Below are 14,225 nucleotides of genomic sequence, written 5' to 3'. Positions count from 1 at the left end.
CTTGTCTTTAAGTACTATTCATGAAAAGTCTTTGCTTTATGATTCATTTGTTTACTCATGTCATTACCATTGTTTTGATCGCTGCATTCATTACATATGTTTACAATAGTATGATCAAAGTTATGATGGCATGTCACTCCGGAAATTATCTTTGTTATCATTTACTCGCTCGGGACGAGCAGGAACTAAGCTTGGGGATGCTGATACGTCTCCGACGTATCGATAATTTCTTATGTTCCATGCCACATTATTGATGATATCTACATGTTTTATGCATACTTTATGTCATTATTATGCGTTTTCCGGAACTAACCTATTGACGAGATGCCGAAGGGCCGCTTGTCGTTTTCTCGCTATTTTTGGTTCCAGAAATCCTAGTAAGGAAATATTCTCGGAATCGGACGAAATCAACGCCCAACATCCTATTTTTCCCGGAAGGTTCCAGAGCATCGAAGAAGTACTGGAGAGGAGCCCTGGGGGCCCCACACGCCACCCTAGCGCGGCCAGAGGGGGGGCCGCGCCCCCTAGTGTGTGGGCCCACCAGGCCCCCTCCGAGGCTGCCCTTTCGCCTACTTAAAGCCTCCGTCGCGAAAACCCTATTACGTTCGACGAAACCAGAGAAAACCTTCTAGAGCCGCCGCCATCGCGAAGCCAAGATCTGGGGGACAGGAGTCTCTGTTCCGGCACGCCGCCGGGACGGGGAAGTGCCCCCGGAAGGCTCCTCCATCGACACCACCGCCATCTCCATCAACGCTGCTGTCTCCCATGAGGAGGGAGTAGTTCTCCATCGAGGCTCGGGCTGTACCGGTAGCTATGTGGTCAATCTCTCTCCTATGTACTTCAATACAATAATCTCATGAGCTGCCTTACATGATTTAGATTCATATGATGATGCTTGTAATCTAGATGTCATTATGCTAGTCAAGTGGATTTTACTTATGTGATCTCCGGAGACTCCTTGTCCCACGTGTGTAAAGGTGACGAGTGTGTGCACCGTGTGGGTCTCTTAGGCTATATTTCACAGAATACTTATTCACTGTTATGAATGGCATAGTGAAGTGCTTATTTATATCTCTTTATGATTGCAATTTTGTATCACAATATATCTGTGTGCTACTCTAGTGATGTTATTAAAGTAGTTTATTCCTCCTGCACGGTGTAATGGTGACAGTGTGTGCATCGTGTAGTACTTGGCGTAGGCTATGATTGTGATCTCTTGTAGATTATGAAGTTAACTATTGCTATGATAGTATTGATGTGATCTATTCCTCCTTTCGTAGTGTGAAGGTGACGAGTGTGCATGCTATGTTAGTACTTGGTTTGGTTATGTTGATCTCGTTATGCACTTTAAGGTTATTTAAATATGAACATTGAATATTGTGGAGCTTGTTAACTCCGGCATTGAGGGTTCGTGTAATCCTACACAGTTAGTGGTGTTCATCATCAAACAAGAGGGTGTAGAGTCTAGCATCTATCTATTTATTCTGTTATGTGATCAATGTTGAGAGTGTCCACTAGTGAAAGTATGATCCCTAGGCCTTGTTCCTAAATATCGCTATCGCTGTTTGTTTACTCGTTCTCTCGCATCTATACTTCCTGCAATATTACCACCATCAACCACACACCAGATCCCGGACATCAAAGCATTTTTCTCGGTGCCGTTGCTACTGCTCGCATTTATTCATACCACCCGTATTTCACTATCTCTTCGCCGAACTAGTGCACCTATTAGGTGTGTTGGGGACACAAGAGACTTCTTGCTTTGTGGTTGCAGGGTTGCATGAGAGGGATATCTTTGACCTCTTCCTCCCTGAGTTCGATAAACCTTGGGTGATCCACTTAAGGGAAACTTGCCGCTGTTCTACAAACCTCTGCTCTTGGAGGCCCAACACTGTCTACAAGAATAGAAGCTCCCGTAGACATCATGGGGTCACCGACAACACCGTCATGGGGGAGAAAACGGCGGTGGCCGTCGGCACATTTTTATATTATATGTGTCGTCGGCACAGCTATCCCTGCAGTTTTTCTCCTACTGGCGGTGGTTCAGGTGTTGGTTCTACCTCGGTCTACCTCGACAAAGGCCGGACACCTGATTTTACGAGTCAGGAACTTGGTTGGAGCCCATGATCTTAGTTTCCCTTAGCTAGGTGTCTAGCGGGTATGTGTCGATCGTGTGTGCCTGTCGACGGTGTATGATGATGTTGCTACCATGTGTCGATGGTGTTGCTACATTTGATATGATGAAGATGTTGTTGCTACATTTGTTATGATGACGATGCTGATATTGTTGTGACCCACTTCATTGTATTGAACTGCTATATACCCTGCTATTTTTGCTGTGAATCAATTGTTGTACCCTGCCAGGATAAAAAAAAGTAGCTCTTGTGCCGACGGCACATAAGGGATGTGCCGTCGGCACAAGAGCTGCACAGATTTCGGCCGGGTTCAGCCGGCGTGGGCACGTTGTGCCGATGAACATGTGCCGACAGCACTGCCGTCGGCACAACAGTAGCCATGTGGACGCGTGGCGTCCCTGTGTCGTCCGAGCGGCCCTGCTGCTGTTGGCACAGGTTCATCGGCTGGCTAACAGACGTTAGCCACGCAGTGGGCCCCGCATCGCCTGTGCCGATGGTGTGTGTGCCGACAGCTCGGACCCACCGTCGGGCTGCCATCTGTGCCGACGGCCGAGCGTGTGCCGACGGACAGCCTGGCTGTGCCGAGGCCATATTGTGCCAACGGCTGCCGTCGGCACAGGCATGGGCCGACGGCGAGGCAGGTTATGCCGATGGCCGCCGGCCATCGGTAGCTTGGCGGGTTCCCGTAGTGACTCGTCTCATATGTCACTTATTATAGACTTTTCCTCGAAACACGCATTCTCCCTGCTTTACAAATAAAGCCAACACGACCCCTAATCCTAAGCCGGCCAACATGTGCATTGTACATTATATCAAAATCATAATATGCTTGAGTACTTAGAGTTCAAAATGTCTAAAACATCATTCACCCTCCATATTTTGCAACTCTCTTAGAAATTACCTAATCCTTCATTAACCAACCCAATTCAGTAACTCACGATGTCACGGGCAAATTTCAAAAATAATATATGACGCTAGAAATGTTGCCTGATTACCACCTGACCATTTTTCACACAGTCTCCTAGGTGGAGGATCGGATCGCATATACACAATAAACAATCACCATAATTCTGCTTGAGTGTGGACAAAATGAAACCCGAGCTATATGGAACCCGCTTTTTGAAAATTCCAATATGACATTTCAAAGTTACAAAAATATCAGGAAAACATCCTACATATAGACAGTAATGTATTCTACCGGTATACAAAAAACCAACACAGAATACTCCCTATTCTAGGCTGTGGGAAATTAAAAAAATTGTGGATATGAGGTAGTGAATGGTGCAGATTTTCAAACATCAATATTCGCCAGATTTAGACAATTTTGTGTTACCCAGAATACAAGGTATTTGAGTGTCCAAAAAAGAATATAAGGTATTTAGCATTGATATTTGCATGTTAGTACAGTAAATAATTGGCTACATCTATACATTTTTTTAGGACTTTATCGAAACTGTGCCATGTTGGTTTTGAATTTTGAGAAAAAAATTGGGCCCCCATGTAGCCCGAGCTCCAAAATGGAGTTTCCCATCCAAAAACAATTTTCATATCAAACAGTTTCATACACATATAGTGCTAAAAAAAATTAAGAACATAACTTGATGCACATGTATATCATCGTACGCGATTTATACATACTGTGCTGGTCTAGCAGATTGATTTCATCTACTCCGTGCACACTGGTTCATAAACCTATTATATGTGCTTCGAGAAAAACTTTTGCCATCAGTCCCGTCCACAAAACATGAGATATATGGCACAAAGTCCTAACAGTGGATTCATATCTAAAGAAAGTTTCCAATAGATCAGTTGTAAACATCGCCTAATATGGTGAAGAGGTTTTGATCCAGAAAAAGATAAAGGTGTTTGTGAGGATATCCCAGGATTATCCCGTCTACAAGTAGTGAATTGGTCCGTCCAATTTTGTGCACCAACATTACCTGCCATGCATGCTCAACAGAGACAGCACACCCTTGATTACGCTTAAAATTTGATCTCCAAGTTCCTGTAGCCGTATCGTGGTTTTTTTTAGAAACACATTATTTGTTTTCGTGGAAAGTACGGCCGAGAGTTGGTGTTCTTATCGGTCACTTGAATTACAAGCGTTTGTTCTGTCATTTACCTGTCCCAATCCGGAGCTAGCTCGACAACCAGGTTCACATCATCGTCGTCTTGTGTTCTTGCTCAGTTTCTCCACGGTTAGGGTATCTCCAACGGTCCAACGCAAATAGACAAGGAAGACATGGAACGACCATTTCGAACCGCGTGGTCAAAATATGTGTCGGCACCCAGACCTAGCGGTCCGACACATAGTGACCGCCCTGTCCGCCGAGACGTAACCGCGACCTAAATATGCGTTGCGTTTGTGTCTGCGCGGTCGCACAAGTGACCGGCGTTCCTCACGTATGACCGGCACGCCAGTGGCTAGACGCCGCTCCCATTCCAGCCAGAAGCCACTCGCATTTCCAAAAAAAATCGAATTTGGGCGGCGCCAACAGCCCAGCCTTACGATGGACGTCCTCCTCGCTGTAGCCGTCATGGAAACCGAGCAAACCAACGCAGCCAGTGCCCCAGCTGCCGCCCTAGCCCCGATGGAGACTTCATCTCCCGTGGGCTCAAAGCGTGCCGCTACCGGCGGCCGCGAAACAAAGGCCAAGGCGCCATAGAAGGTGCCGAGGAAGGAGGAGAAAGACGTCGAGGCCGCGAAGCGACGGGGCAGACGCAACAATCTGAAGGAGAGGAAGGACGCCACGACGGTCGCACATCAGGTGAGGGTGGCCGCCCAATTGGCCTGGGAGTTGTAGGCGAAAGCCAACGCCCAGGTTGGCCTGCCTCATGGCCTCGCGGAGGTCATGCTCTACGTTAAGCAAGAGAAGATCATCGACGTTGCTCTCCCGGTCTCGTCGGTGAGCCCGGTAAGTTCCCAGATGCGTCCTGAAACACCTTCCGCGGTTCCGCCTCTGCGCAGGTCCATGCGGTGTCCCGGTTCATCTCCGGACTACATTTGCTGATCATGGTCATGTTGTTCCGTTTTGGACTACATTTTTGTGCCGTACCATGTGTACAATCTGATAGACTTATTTGTGACCTAATTTGAGCCACTCCAGCCGTTGTTTAGAAGTCATATTTTGGTGAAATTTACTTGTTTGTGGTTTTTCTTTTGAGATTTCTAGAAAAAAAATAATCCAAGCTAACAAAATACATTAGCCCGTTGGGGATACCTCTCGGTGCAGAACGGTTCCCTAGCTATTTTCGTGTCCACGAGCCGACCGAAACAGAGGCGCGCTAACGTGTGTTTTGGGTTGGCCTGTTGAAGATGGGCCTTAGGTAGTTGGTCCTCGAGCTACCCAAGCAAACAGCAGCCACACACACACAAATTCAACCCCAAGTCCACAGCCGCGGCGCGAGAAAAGTCTTGTGGTGCATCGCACTGGAGATAGTAGCAGTAGCAGGAGCCACATAATATTCTCTCTCCCAAATGGAGGCAAGAAACACATGCCACTAGCGCACCGGGGATCACCGGAACAGCTGGGAGATACGGTTGCCGGGGCCGTTCTTGGAAGCAGGCGCAGGAAGCCAGGGCGTCGTTTGACACCAGCGAGCCACCCCACCCAAGTATAGCCAAGCTCGAGGGCCTGGCCGTCGCCGTCAGTTGGAAAGGGAGACTACACTCGACGTCGAGTCTGTTTGCGCCGTGCCACGCAACAGGATCCTTGCCGGACATACAAATATTTTCGTCGCTATGATGTTTGATGTAATCTAGGGAAATATTGACACAGGTGAAGTGCAGAGTCCTACCTTTGAGGGTGAAAACCCAAGGTCTGGCTTTAATTGGTTGTGCCTGACAATGTTCTTGGTGGAGACATTTGTTTTGAGAGCGGAGACTAGTCTGTAATTCAGGTGTTGTCTTGGCGGTGGATGTATTGCTGTTGTTAGACCCGAGATACTGTAGCGGGACTTTTTATTTCTTACTTTTCTTTTCTTGTTTTTGGCTGTGTGCATCCGTAGTGCCATTGGGGTGGTGCGTTGTTGCAGAGGCTGGGTGTAATTGGTATCTTCTTGATATTAATATATTCTCTTTATCGAAAAAAGGGAAATATTGACCGAGATCAAAATGAATCTAGGTGGACCATGAATAGCGTGGTAAACTGTGGGCAGCGAATTTAGCCAAAGGATGTGATTAATTAATGGATTCAGCGCGAGGGGCAGCGGCGCCTTTCACTTCCCAGACACCCTCCATGTTCATGTCTCCGCCGGCACTGTTGACGTTCATGCCTTTCCCGACGACCGTGGATCATGTTGAAGCGACGGAGCTGCGGTCGGGGCTCGCCGACGATCAGGAAGTCGTCGAGGTTGAACCGCCCTTGACCCTGTTCATCTGATCAGTTGGCTTGGAAGCCGAAGTTGTTTTTTGCAGCCGGAGACGGTGATTCGGTGGCCGTATGTTGGCCCAGACTTCACATTCGAAAACCTATTCGAATTTGGTGGCAGTGTGTTGACTCAAACTTTAAATTCGAAAACTTATTCGAACTTCTATGCTTTTGTTTGAGTTTTCAGTTCAAATCATCTATCGGGCATGTCGTATGGGGCGCGCCGGTGCGGAGCTCCCCCAAATGGAGGATGTTGTGCCGACGCGCCCTATACGACAGTGTCGGCGCCCCTGCCGACGACTATATGGGCGCGCCGGTGGAGATGCTCTAAGAGATTTATGAGCAGCACATCCGTAAATACTATTGCCCCTAAAGTAAGAGGTGACAATAGTCTCTTGGTCCAACCATTGTTTCCACAACCGCGAGTAATAATAATTATTAAGTAAATAAATACAGACCAAAGCATTAGGCTAAATGATTGTGACGTTGATCCCGAGGGAATCACTATACGTGTACCGTTACTTTCCTCTTTCTGTCACCGAGGTTTTGCGATAGCACGCCGTTCTCCCCTCATCCCACCTCTTCCCTTGATCGAACTGATAGACATGGGTACCTGCAGATCATCAAATTGAGACAAAAATACAAGGATAGAAGATTAAAAAGCTCCTATTCAATTCCTACACATATTCATAAGATTAGATGCATATAAACACTGCGATGATTCACCCCAACCCGCAGCCCGTGAGGACTACTCACACATGATATCAAGATCAAAGATAGAAATAATTGATGCAAATATTTAAATTGAAATCACAATATTCTTACAATGGTCTCCAATTCTCAAGGAGATTTCTATTACAATGGTAATGGTTATGACTATGGAGGAGATGGGAGATGTTATGGATGAACAATGGCGGTGGATCTTCTTCGGTGTGGTGTAGATGGATCTGATGGGTGGCAGATCTGTTTGGCAACGAATGGTTCTCTTTTTGGCGTGCCCCTCTTCACACAACTTATAGGATTTGACCTCGGGCGTGTTGCGCGCACCGTACGGGCGGGGCTTGCGCACGCTAAAGTCCCTAGAACGTACTTTTGACCTCTGGTCGATTTTGTTGCACTTGTGACGAGATTTTCTTCAGTAATTACAGATCCATTTCCCATTAAGACTTGATTTTCTGCACACCATTCAAAGATAGAAGAGATTGCACATGTTTGCAATAATTAATCATTAGTGGCACACTTAGAGAGAAGTTTAGTCAATTTCTTGACATAGCAAAGTGTTTAAACGTGAGGAAACGTGGTGTATTTCACATTCATCAGCAGTCTGCACCACGTTAATGGCGACGCCTCGTGTGCCGCGCGGGCACCGCCCACCTCTGCCAAAGAAATTAATTCTGTTACCAAACGTGACGCGCCGCTCACCTTCCTCCGACGTATATGAAGAGGGGCGCACGCTCGGCTGCCTCATCCCCTCCTCAACCCTAGCCGCCGCACAACCTCCACCGTAGCCACCAACTTTGCCATGATGAGCAGCGCCGGTGGCGGCCACGCTACTCCGCCCCCACCTTCATCTCCACCGCCGACTTCACCTCCCCTGAACGACAACTCCGACACAGTGGAGTTCGACGACGAGAATAAGGATAACGCCGACGATGTTATCGACCCATCCATGTACGATAAGTTCATGGCTGACGTGAAGCAGGAGGCAGAGGAGGAGTGGGAGGCCCACGCGGTGTTCGACGCGGAGCAGCAACACCGCAGGGATGCGGCGACCGCACAAGAGGAGTTGGACGACGACGACTTTGACTGGAGTGGGCCTGACCCAGAGGAGAAGGCGGCGGAGCAGAGGGTCTTAGTCTCGTCCTTCGAGACGCTGAAGAAGGCTGAGGATGACACGAACGGGGCGTTGCAGTAGCAGCTACTGGAGGAAGCGGCGGCCCACCAAGCTCTGGTGACCGCGCGGCTGATGAAGCGGCGGGTGACGGAGAAGCTGAGGAGTGAGGGATGCAGCGGTGGGGTCGGGCTGTCAACCTCCCCGAGGGGCGACAAGTAGTCTAGGGCCCATGTTCATTCTTGTTTTTTCTTTATTTTGTATGCATATTATGTTTTCCAGTTGAATGAAAATTTTGTTGGAAGAATAATATGTGTTTGGTGGGGTAGAGGCACATCTAGACGCAAACGAACGCGCGGTAAAAATAATCATTTTCGTATCCGTAGACCGACGCAAACAGATGCAGTCGATTCCGATTTCCGTCGCTCCATTGAAGATAGCCTTACTGGTTAATACTGGTTAATGTGGCGAATATTGACCGAGATCAAAATGAATCTAGGGACCAGGACTAGCGCAGTAAACTGTGGGCAGCGGATTTAGCCAAAGGATGCGATTAATTAATGGAGCAAACCGTGGGCAGCGATCCTCCAGATTTGAAGCTTGGCTAGAAGATGGAATTATTTATTTTAGAGATATACTAGTAGTGCCAGTGCGGAAGCAGGACCAGGAGGAGGAAGAAGAGTGTCGACTCGCCGGACGGGGTCAAACCGAGGAACCGCCGCGTGGCCCATTCTCTCCCTCTCTGACCGTCCCTGCACAGAAGGGAGCAGAAGAATCTACAGGGAGGGAGGGAAAGGAAAGGGGGGAGAAAGGAGCGGGAGCGGTTAAAAACTGGGAAACGAAGTGGGAGGGAAGCGGTGACGCGAGCGCGACCTTGCTTGCCGTCAGCCAGCGTCAATATTTTGGGCCACGGGAGAGCAGGGAGGGGTAGTTGTTGTTGGCTTTGTTTTAGTTTAGCTGCCTCTGCATCTGCCTGTCCCGTATTGCCTCGCCCTCGCCTTCTCCCCCAGCCGCACCGTCGTCTTCCTCACCATCCCCCCTTTCCGCAACAAGGAACGAACAAGACCCAGATAAGATTTCCCTAGCTTCTTCCTCCTCCAACTCCTCCTCCTCATCGCTGTCCAAATCCTCCGCACGGAACCCACCGCCGGACTTGGGCACGAAGGCAGGCTAATTAACGGGGAGAGAGGGGCGGGTTTTCTCGATTCGTTCCTGCTCCTCGATTTGATTTGGTCCTGCCCCTCCCCTTCCGGGGACGAATTTCGCTTTCACGATCCGGCGCACCCGATTCGCGATCAGGCAGGGGATTAGATTCCTATAATCTGATAAGAACAACCGGGAGTAAATCAGCCGGACTCAGCATCGGTTCTCCCTGTTTCTCCTCCTCGCGCGCCATCGGGGTCACCATCAGGACGGGGAGCCCGATCCCAGGGCCTGCGGCGGCGGCGATGGCGGACGGGCTGGACCGGTGGCGCGAATTCTTCCGGGGCGCGGGCGCCCCAATCTGCGAAGTCGTCGAGAAGGCCATCCTCGTCGCCGCCGCCGACGAGCCGCGCGAGTTCCTGCGCCGCCGCGACCGCATCGCCGAGCGCCTCTTCAACGCGCTCCACGCCCCGCACCCGCCCACGCACCCGCCCCCAGCCGCGTCATGCCACGGCAGCACCACCGTCTCGCAGCCGCCCGCCACGCCCGCAGCAGTCGCCGAGGACAAGGGCAGCGTGCGCCGCGTGCCCGAGACCACTCTCGACAGCAAGGTCCACAGCAGCAGCCCCGCGGCGCCGCTCCCCATCGTCGGGGACCACGCCCAGGACCAGGACTCAGACTCCGACTCTGAGGACGACGAGCGACTACGCCGCGCCGCCGCCAGCAACTACGGCCACACCTACGACGACGACGACGAGGAGGAAGACAACTTAGAGGACCTGGACGCCGCCGCCCCGGCGGAAGAGGATGAGGAGGATCGACACCCTCAGCAGCACGAAGAGGAGGACCAGGAGGCCGAGGAGCTGGAGGCTCTCACCAACGAGATCGACCGCGAGTCGCAGGTCGTCGGGGAGGTGCTCCGCATCAAGGACCTCCTCGACCACAAGCAGGACTACGTACGTGCTCACTGCCTTTTCCATTCCTTGATTGCTTAGCCTGTCATTTCTCAACTCACCAATGACCTCTCTTAGCCTTTATTTCAACTAACAAGAACATCACCACTATCTTGCAGTCGGATGCTACTCTCTTCGACTCGCTCAGGAGGCTGCAGCTCATGCAATTGTCCGTCTCCGCGCTCAAGGTACCTTACCTACGAGTGTTACATAGCGCAAACTAGATTATGTTGCTATTTGGTTTGCTAACCTTTCTGTGGCTGTTCATCATACGCAGGCTACCGAGATTGGAAGGGCTGTCAACGGGCTACGGAAGCACAGCTCGCAGCGGATTCGCCACCTTGTGCAAACTCTCATCCAGTAAGCTCCATCTGCTTGCACCTAGTTTTACTACTAGAGCTTTGAATTTGGACCCCAGTAAGGCGCGGTGGTTTTCTGGCGCGCACCAATGGCAATTTACCACGTGTCCGGGGAAAATAACCAGAGTCCCTTCAGTTTGAAATCCGACGCATGTGGTTCCGATTCCATTGCGGACACGTTCTCCCGATATAAATTCTGCCGAGTTTTAAGAGTTTAATGAGCCAAATTGCTTGCCTAATGTGCCAACAAGAATTTCATTGATACAAGCCAGCTGCGCTGCAACATAGTTGCGTAGTCATAATTTACCTTGTTTGTCATCGCAAAATTAATACCCTAATAGTGAGATTCCGAACAAGTCTTGCAAACAATTGTTGACATCTTCAATTGCCTTGCGTTTCAGAGGATGGAAAGTGCTGGTTGATGAGTGGGTCAGCACTACCAATGTGGCCCTTGCAGGTAAACGAGCTTGAACTTGTCTAACCATTCATTTGAATCCATCAATTTCTTAGTGGTCGCTCGCCTCTAAGCTTAACGTGCTTTTTTTTTACTTGTAGACAACTCCCCAGGCACTTCAAACCCTTCTGTTGTAGATGATGATGAAGAAGAAGAAGGCCTTCCTTCTCCGCCCTTGGATGAAGGAGCATTCTTTGCACCTGAGGCTACCGCCATTCAACTCTCTGAGGTACTGATACATTCACTCTTGCTATCTGAATGGTTTTAGTGTTGAACAACAAGCTAATTAGTTTCCACTATTGTTTTGCCTGTTCCTCTTCGCCACCTGAAGTTCTTTGACGAAATGGATGAAGACGGAAGTGAGTACAACTACTCGAATTTGCTTAACATTATATGTGTAATATGTAGATTGTATGATAATTAACATTATATATTTTGACAGACTTGAGACATAACAATGATGTGCGCCCTGGAAACAAGAGGGAAAACAATGGCAGGAGGCCCTCAGACCATTCAGCTGTGACAAAACCAGAACTTACTCGTCCTGCCGGAACTGTTGAAAGGGATCAGTTCAGGAGGCCAGAATTGACAAGGCAAGAGCCATCGGTGAGGCAGACAAACCAGCAAAAACCTCAAAGTTCAAGTTTGCAAGCCAGGCCCCATGGCATGGCTAACAGGCAATCCAGGCCCCCGAGTTCTGATTCTGGATCTATGAGACCAAAGGCGGCTCCTCACCAGAAGCCCGTCGGTGATATGAAGTACAAAGAGACTCTAGATCACTTCGGCGTCGATAGAAAACCTGCAATGGGTCATGTGGATGTAAGTATCACATGCTACTGAGACTTAAGCTATGATGATGCTTAAGATCTCATGACTTACATCTGTCCTTTGACTCTAGAAATCAAGGCTCCATGCACAGACTTCAGCAGGGGTCAGGCGAGAGTCGGCAAAGCCGAAGATCAATGATGGTTTGGAAGGCAACGTAAGGCTGGAAGCAGCAAAACGCAAGCTCCAGGAACGGTACCAGGAACTTGAGAAAGGTTTGTGTTACCCTTGTGTCCCAGGATTTTTCTTTAATCACTTCTATATGTATAATCTTGTGGTTTACCTAACTCTGCTGTTCCATCCTCGCAGCAAAGAAGCAGCGCACGATACAAGTAATGGAGCTGGGTGACATACCAAAGCCTAAAAATCACAACAGACAGCCTGTGGCGAAGTCGAGGAATAACATTAGAAGTAGGGTACTTGGTCGGCGCTGATTCTTCTGTGATTTTTTCCCTTCATCTGATGAATTTGTTGCCATGGCTTCCTGGTCCAAAGGACAGCAGCTGAACACTTAGTTGCCAGGACCAGAACCGTATTTTTGAACATAAACACCTCTGATGGAGAGCTTTCCTCGAAGTTGCAAGAGCAGCGCTGGATGCCATAAGTTAAAAGTGTTCAGCGAGATTAGTTGCTGTCTGCATAAATATTGCTCTTGCAGTTGGAGCTCGGAGAGTTTAGTCAGTCATGTCTTGATAACCTGAGAGTGGACATGTAGTTCATCCTGTATCGGCTGTTTATCTTTCTTCCTGTTTAAAGGAAGCTGTAGATACACCAGATAGAATAATCATCCTTGTTCGGTACATTCCATCTAGCCTCAAACTTTTAGATGGATTTATTTAGCGCAACATTCTTGGTATGTTTCTTGTTCCCTTGCAACTCCGGGCTATGTTTTTGGTTGCTGGCCTACTTGCTCTTCACATGCGAACCTTAAGGTCAGCCTTTGCAAGTTGCAACAACCTCATGGTCAGGACTCTATTCTACATCCGTGTAAGGAACGGAAGGTAGTTGAGAATTTCAGGAAAAAATGCTTGGAAATGGAACCAATGAAAGGGATAACTGAATGACGCAAAAGGTCACCAAGATATGCATTGGCTCGGCTCGAGTGATACGGTTTGGAAATTGGGAGGGCGTGTATTCCACCAGCGGAGTGGCCGAGTAGCGTGAGCAGCCACTCAACAAAGCCCCACCACCATTTTATTCCTCCTTTCTTCTTATCCAGGGATGCATGTTCCCACTTCCAGCAAAGAGCAGTATTGTTTGGCGAATCCAGCAAAGATTCTTGCGCCGGCCATTCTTCTTCTACAAAGAAGTCTGGTCTAGCATAAGAAAATTGAAGCTTGCTACGCCAGCGTTATCAGCTGGTAGTAAAAGCCAAAACTAGATTCCTATGGTCTTCACATGCCGTAATTCTACAGAGATCGGCGTGTGATTTTTCACAGAAGTAGCAGGGAATTTCCATGTCAAGGAACACGTGAAGAGGCTAGGTACACCAAACAGATCGTCGTCGGCGCGTGCCATGGACGCACACGTTACGCGACCAGCATGTAGATCACACATCACAGTCGTCGCTTATTACCACACGTAAGAGCAACTCTAACAGATATGGAACCTTAAATTTTACGGTTTTCGCGTTAAAAAGGCCCGAACAAATCCAGTATATTTTTCAAAACCGTAGTTTTAAAGTATTTTCCAAAATCTTAGTTTTTTTAAAGATACACAGTAGAATCCTCTCCCGAAGCGTTTTTTTACATGACCTACGGCGGGCTTACGTTAGCCTGAACAACTTATAACCAAACGGGAGAAAATACATAGGTTCATTACAAGCGAGTTTTTGAAGGGCAGAGGGAGCTAGTGTAGAAGAAGGAGCTTAGGGTGGATCATATCCATTACACCAAGAATTAACAAAGCAGGCCGAGGAGGGAGTGTTGCATCTAAAGGCCCAAAACCTGAGAGACAAGGGAGAGATTCTCCGCAACGCCGTTGAAAGTCTGGGCGTTATTCCGCTTCCATATGCTTCATGCAAGGCAGTGTTGATGGTGGACTCTTCGAAACTGCAACAACTCTTGAGGTAGAAGTCGGCGAAGCTGGCGTAATCACCGGGGTCAAAATCACGGCGGAAGAAAGCCCAAACCTCCACCGCCCAGGGGCACGAGAG

General features: G+C 48.9%; 1 protein-coding gene across 1 annotated transcript; it reads left to right on the top strand.

Annotated features, from left to right (window-relative positions):
- Window positions 1–9,769: 9,769 nt before the first annotated feature.
- LOC124707858 (probable mediator of RNA polymerase II transcription subunit 26a) lies at window positions 9,770–12,875 on the top strand. Its single transcript, XM_047239553.1, has 9 exons — window positions 9,770–10,435; window positions 10,552–10,620; window positions 10,710–10,792; window positions 11,193–11,248; window positions 11,347–11,474; window positions 11,577–11,604; window positions 11,688–12,064; window positions 12,144–12,285; window positions 12,380–12,875. The coding sequence occupies exons 1-9, from the start codon at window positions 9,785–9,787 to the stop codon at window positions 12,502–12,504; spliced, it is 1,659 nt and encodes a 552-aa protein (XP_047095509.1). The 5' UTR covers window positions 9,770–9,784; the 3' UTR covers window positions 12,505–12,875.
- The last annotated feature ends 1,350 nt before the right edge of the window (window positions 12,876–14,225 follow it).

Source organism: Lolium rigidum, chromosome 4 (genome assembly GCF_022539505.1).
Source record: "Lolium rigidum isolate FL_2022 chromosome 4, APGP_CSIRO_Lrig_0.1, whole genome shotgun sequence".
NCBI lineage: Eukaryota > Viridiplantae > Streptophyta > Magnoliopsida > Poales > Poaceae > Lolium > Lolium rigidum.
The sequence above is the reverse complement of the archived record's forward strand: the minus strand, read 5'-3'. Positions and strand labels throughout refer to the sequence as shown.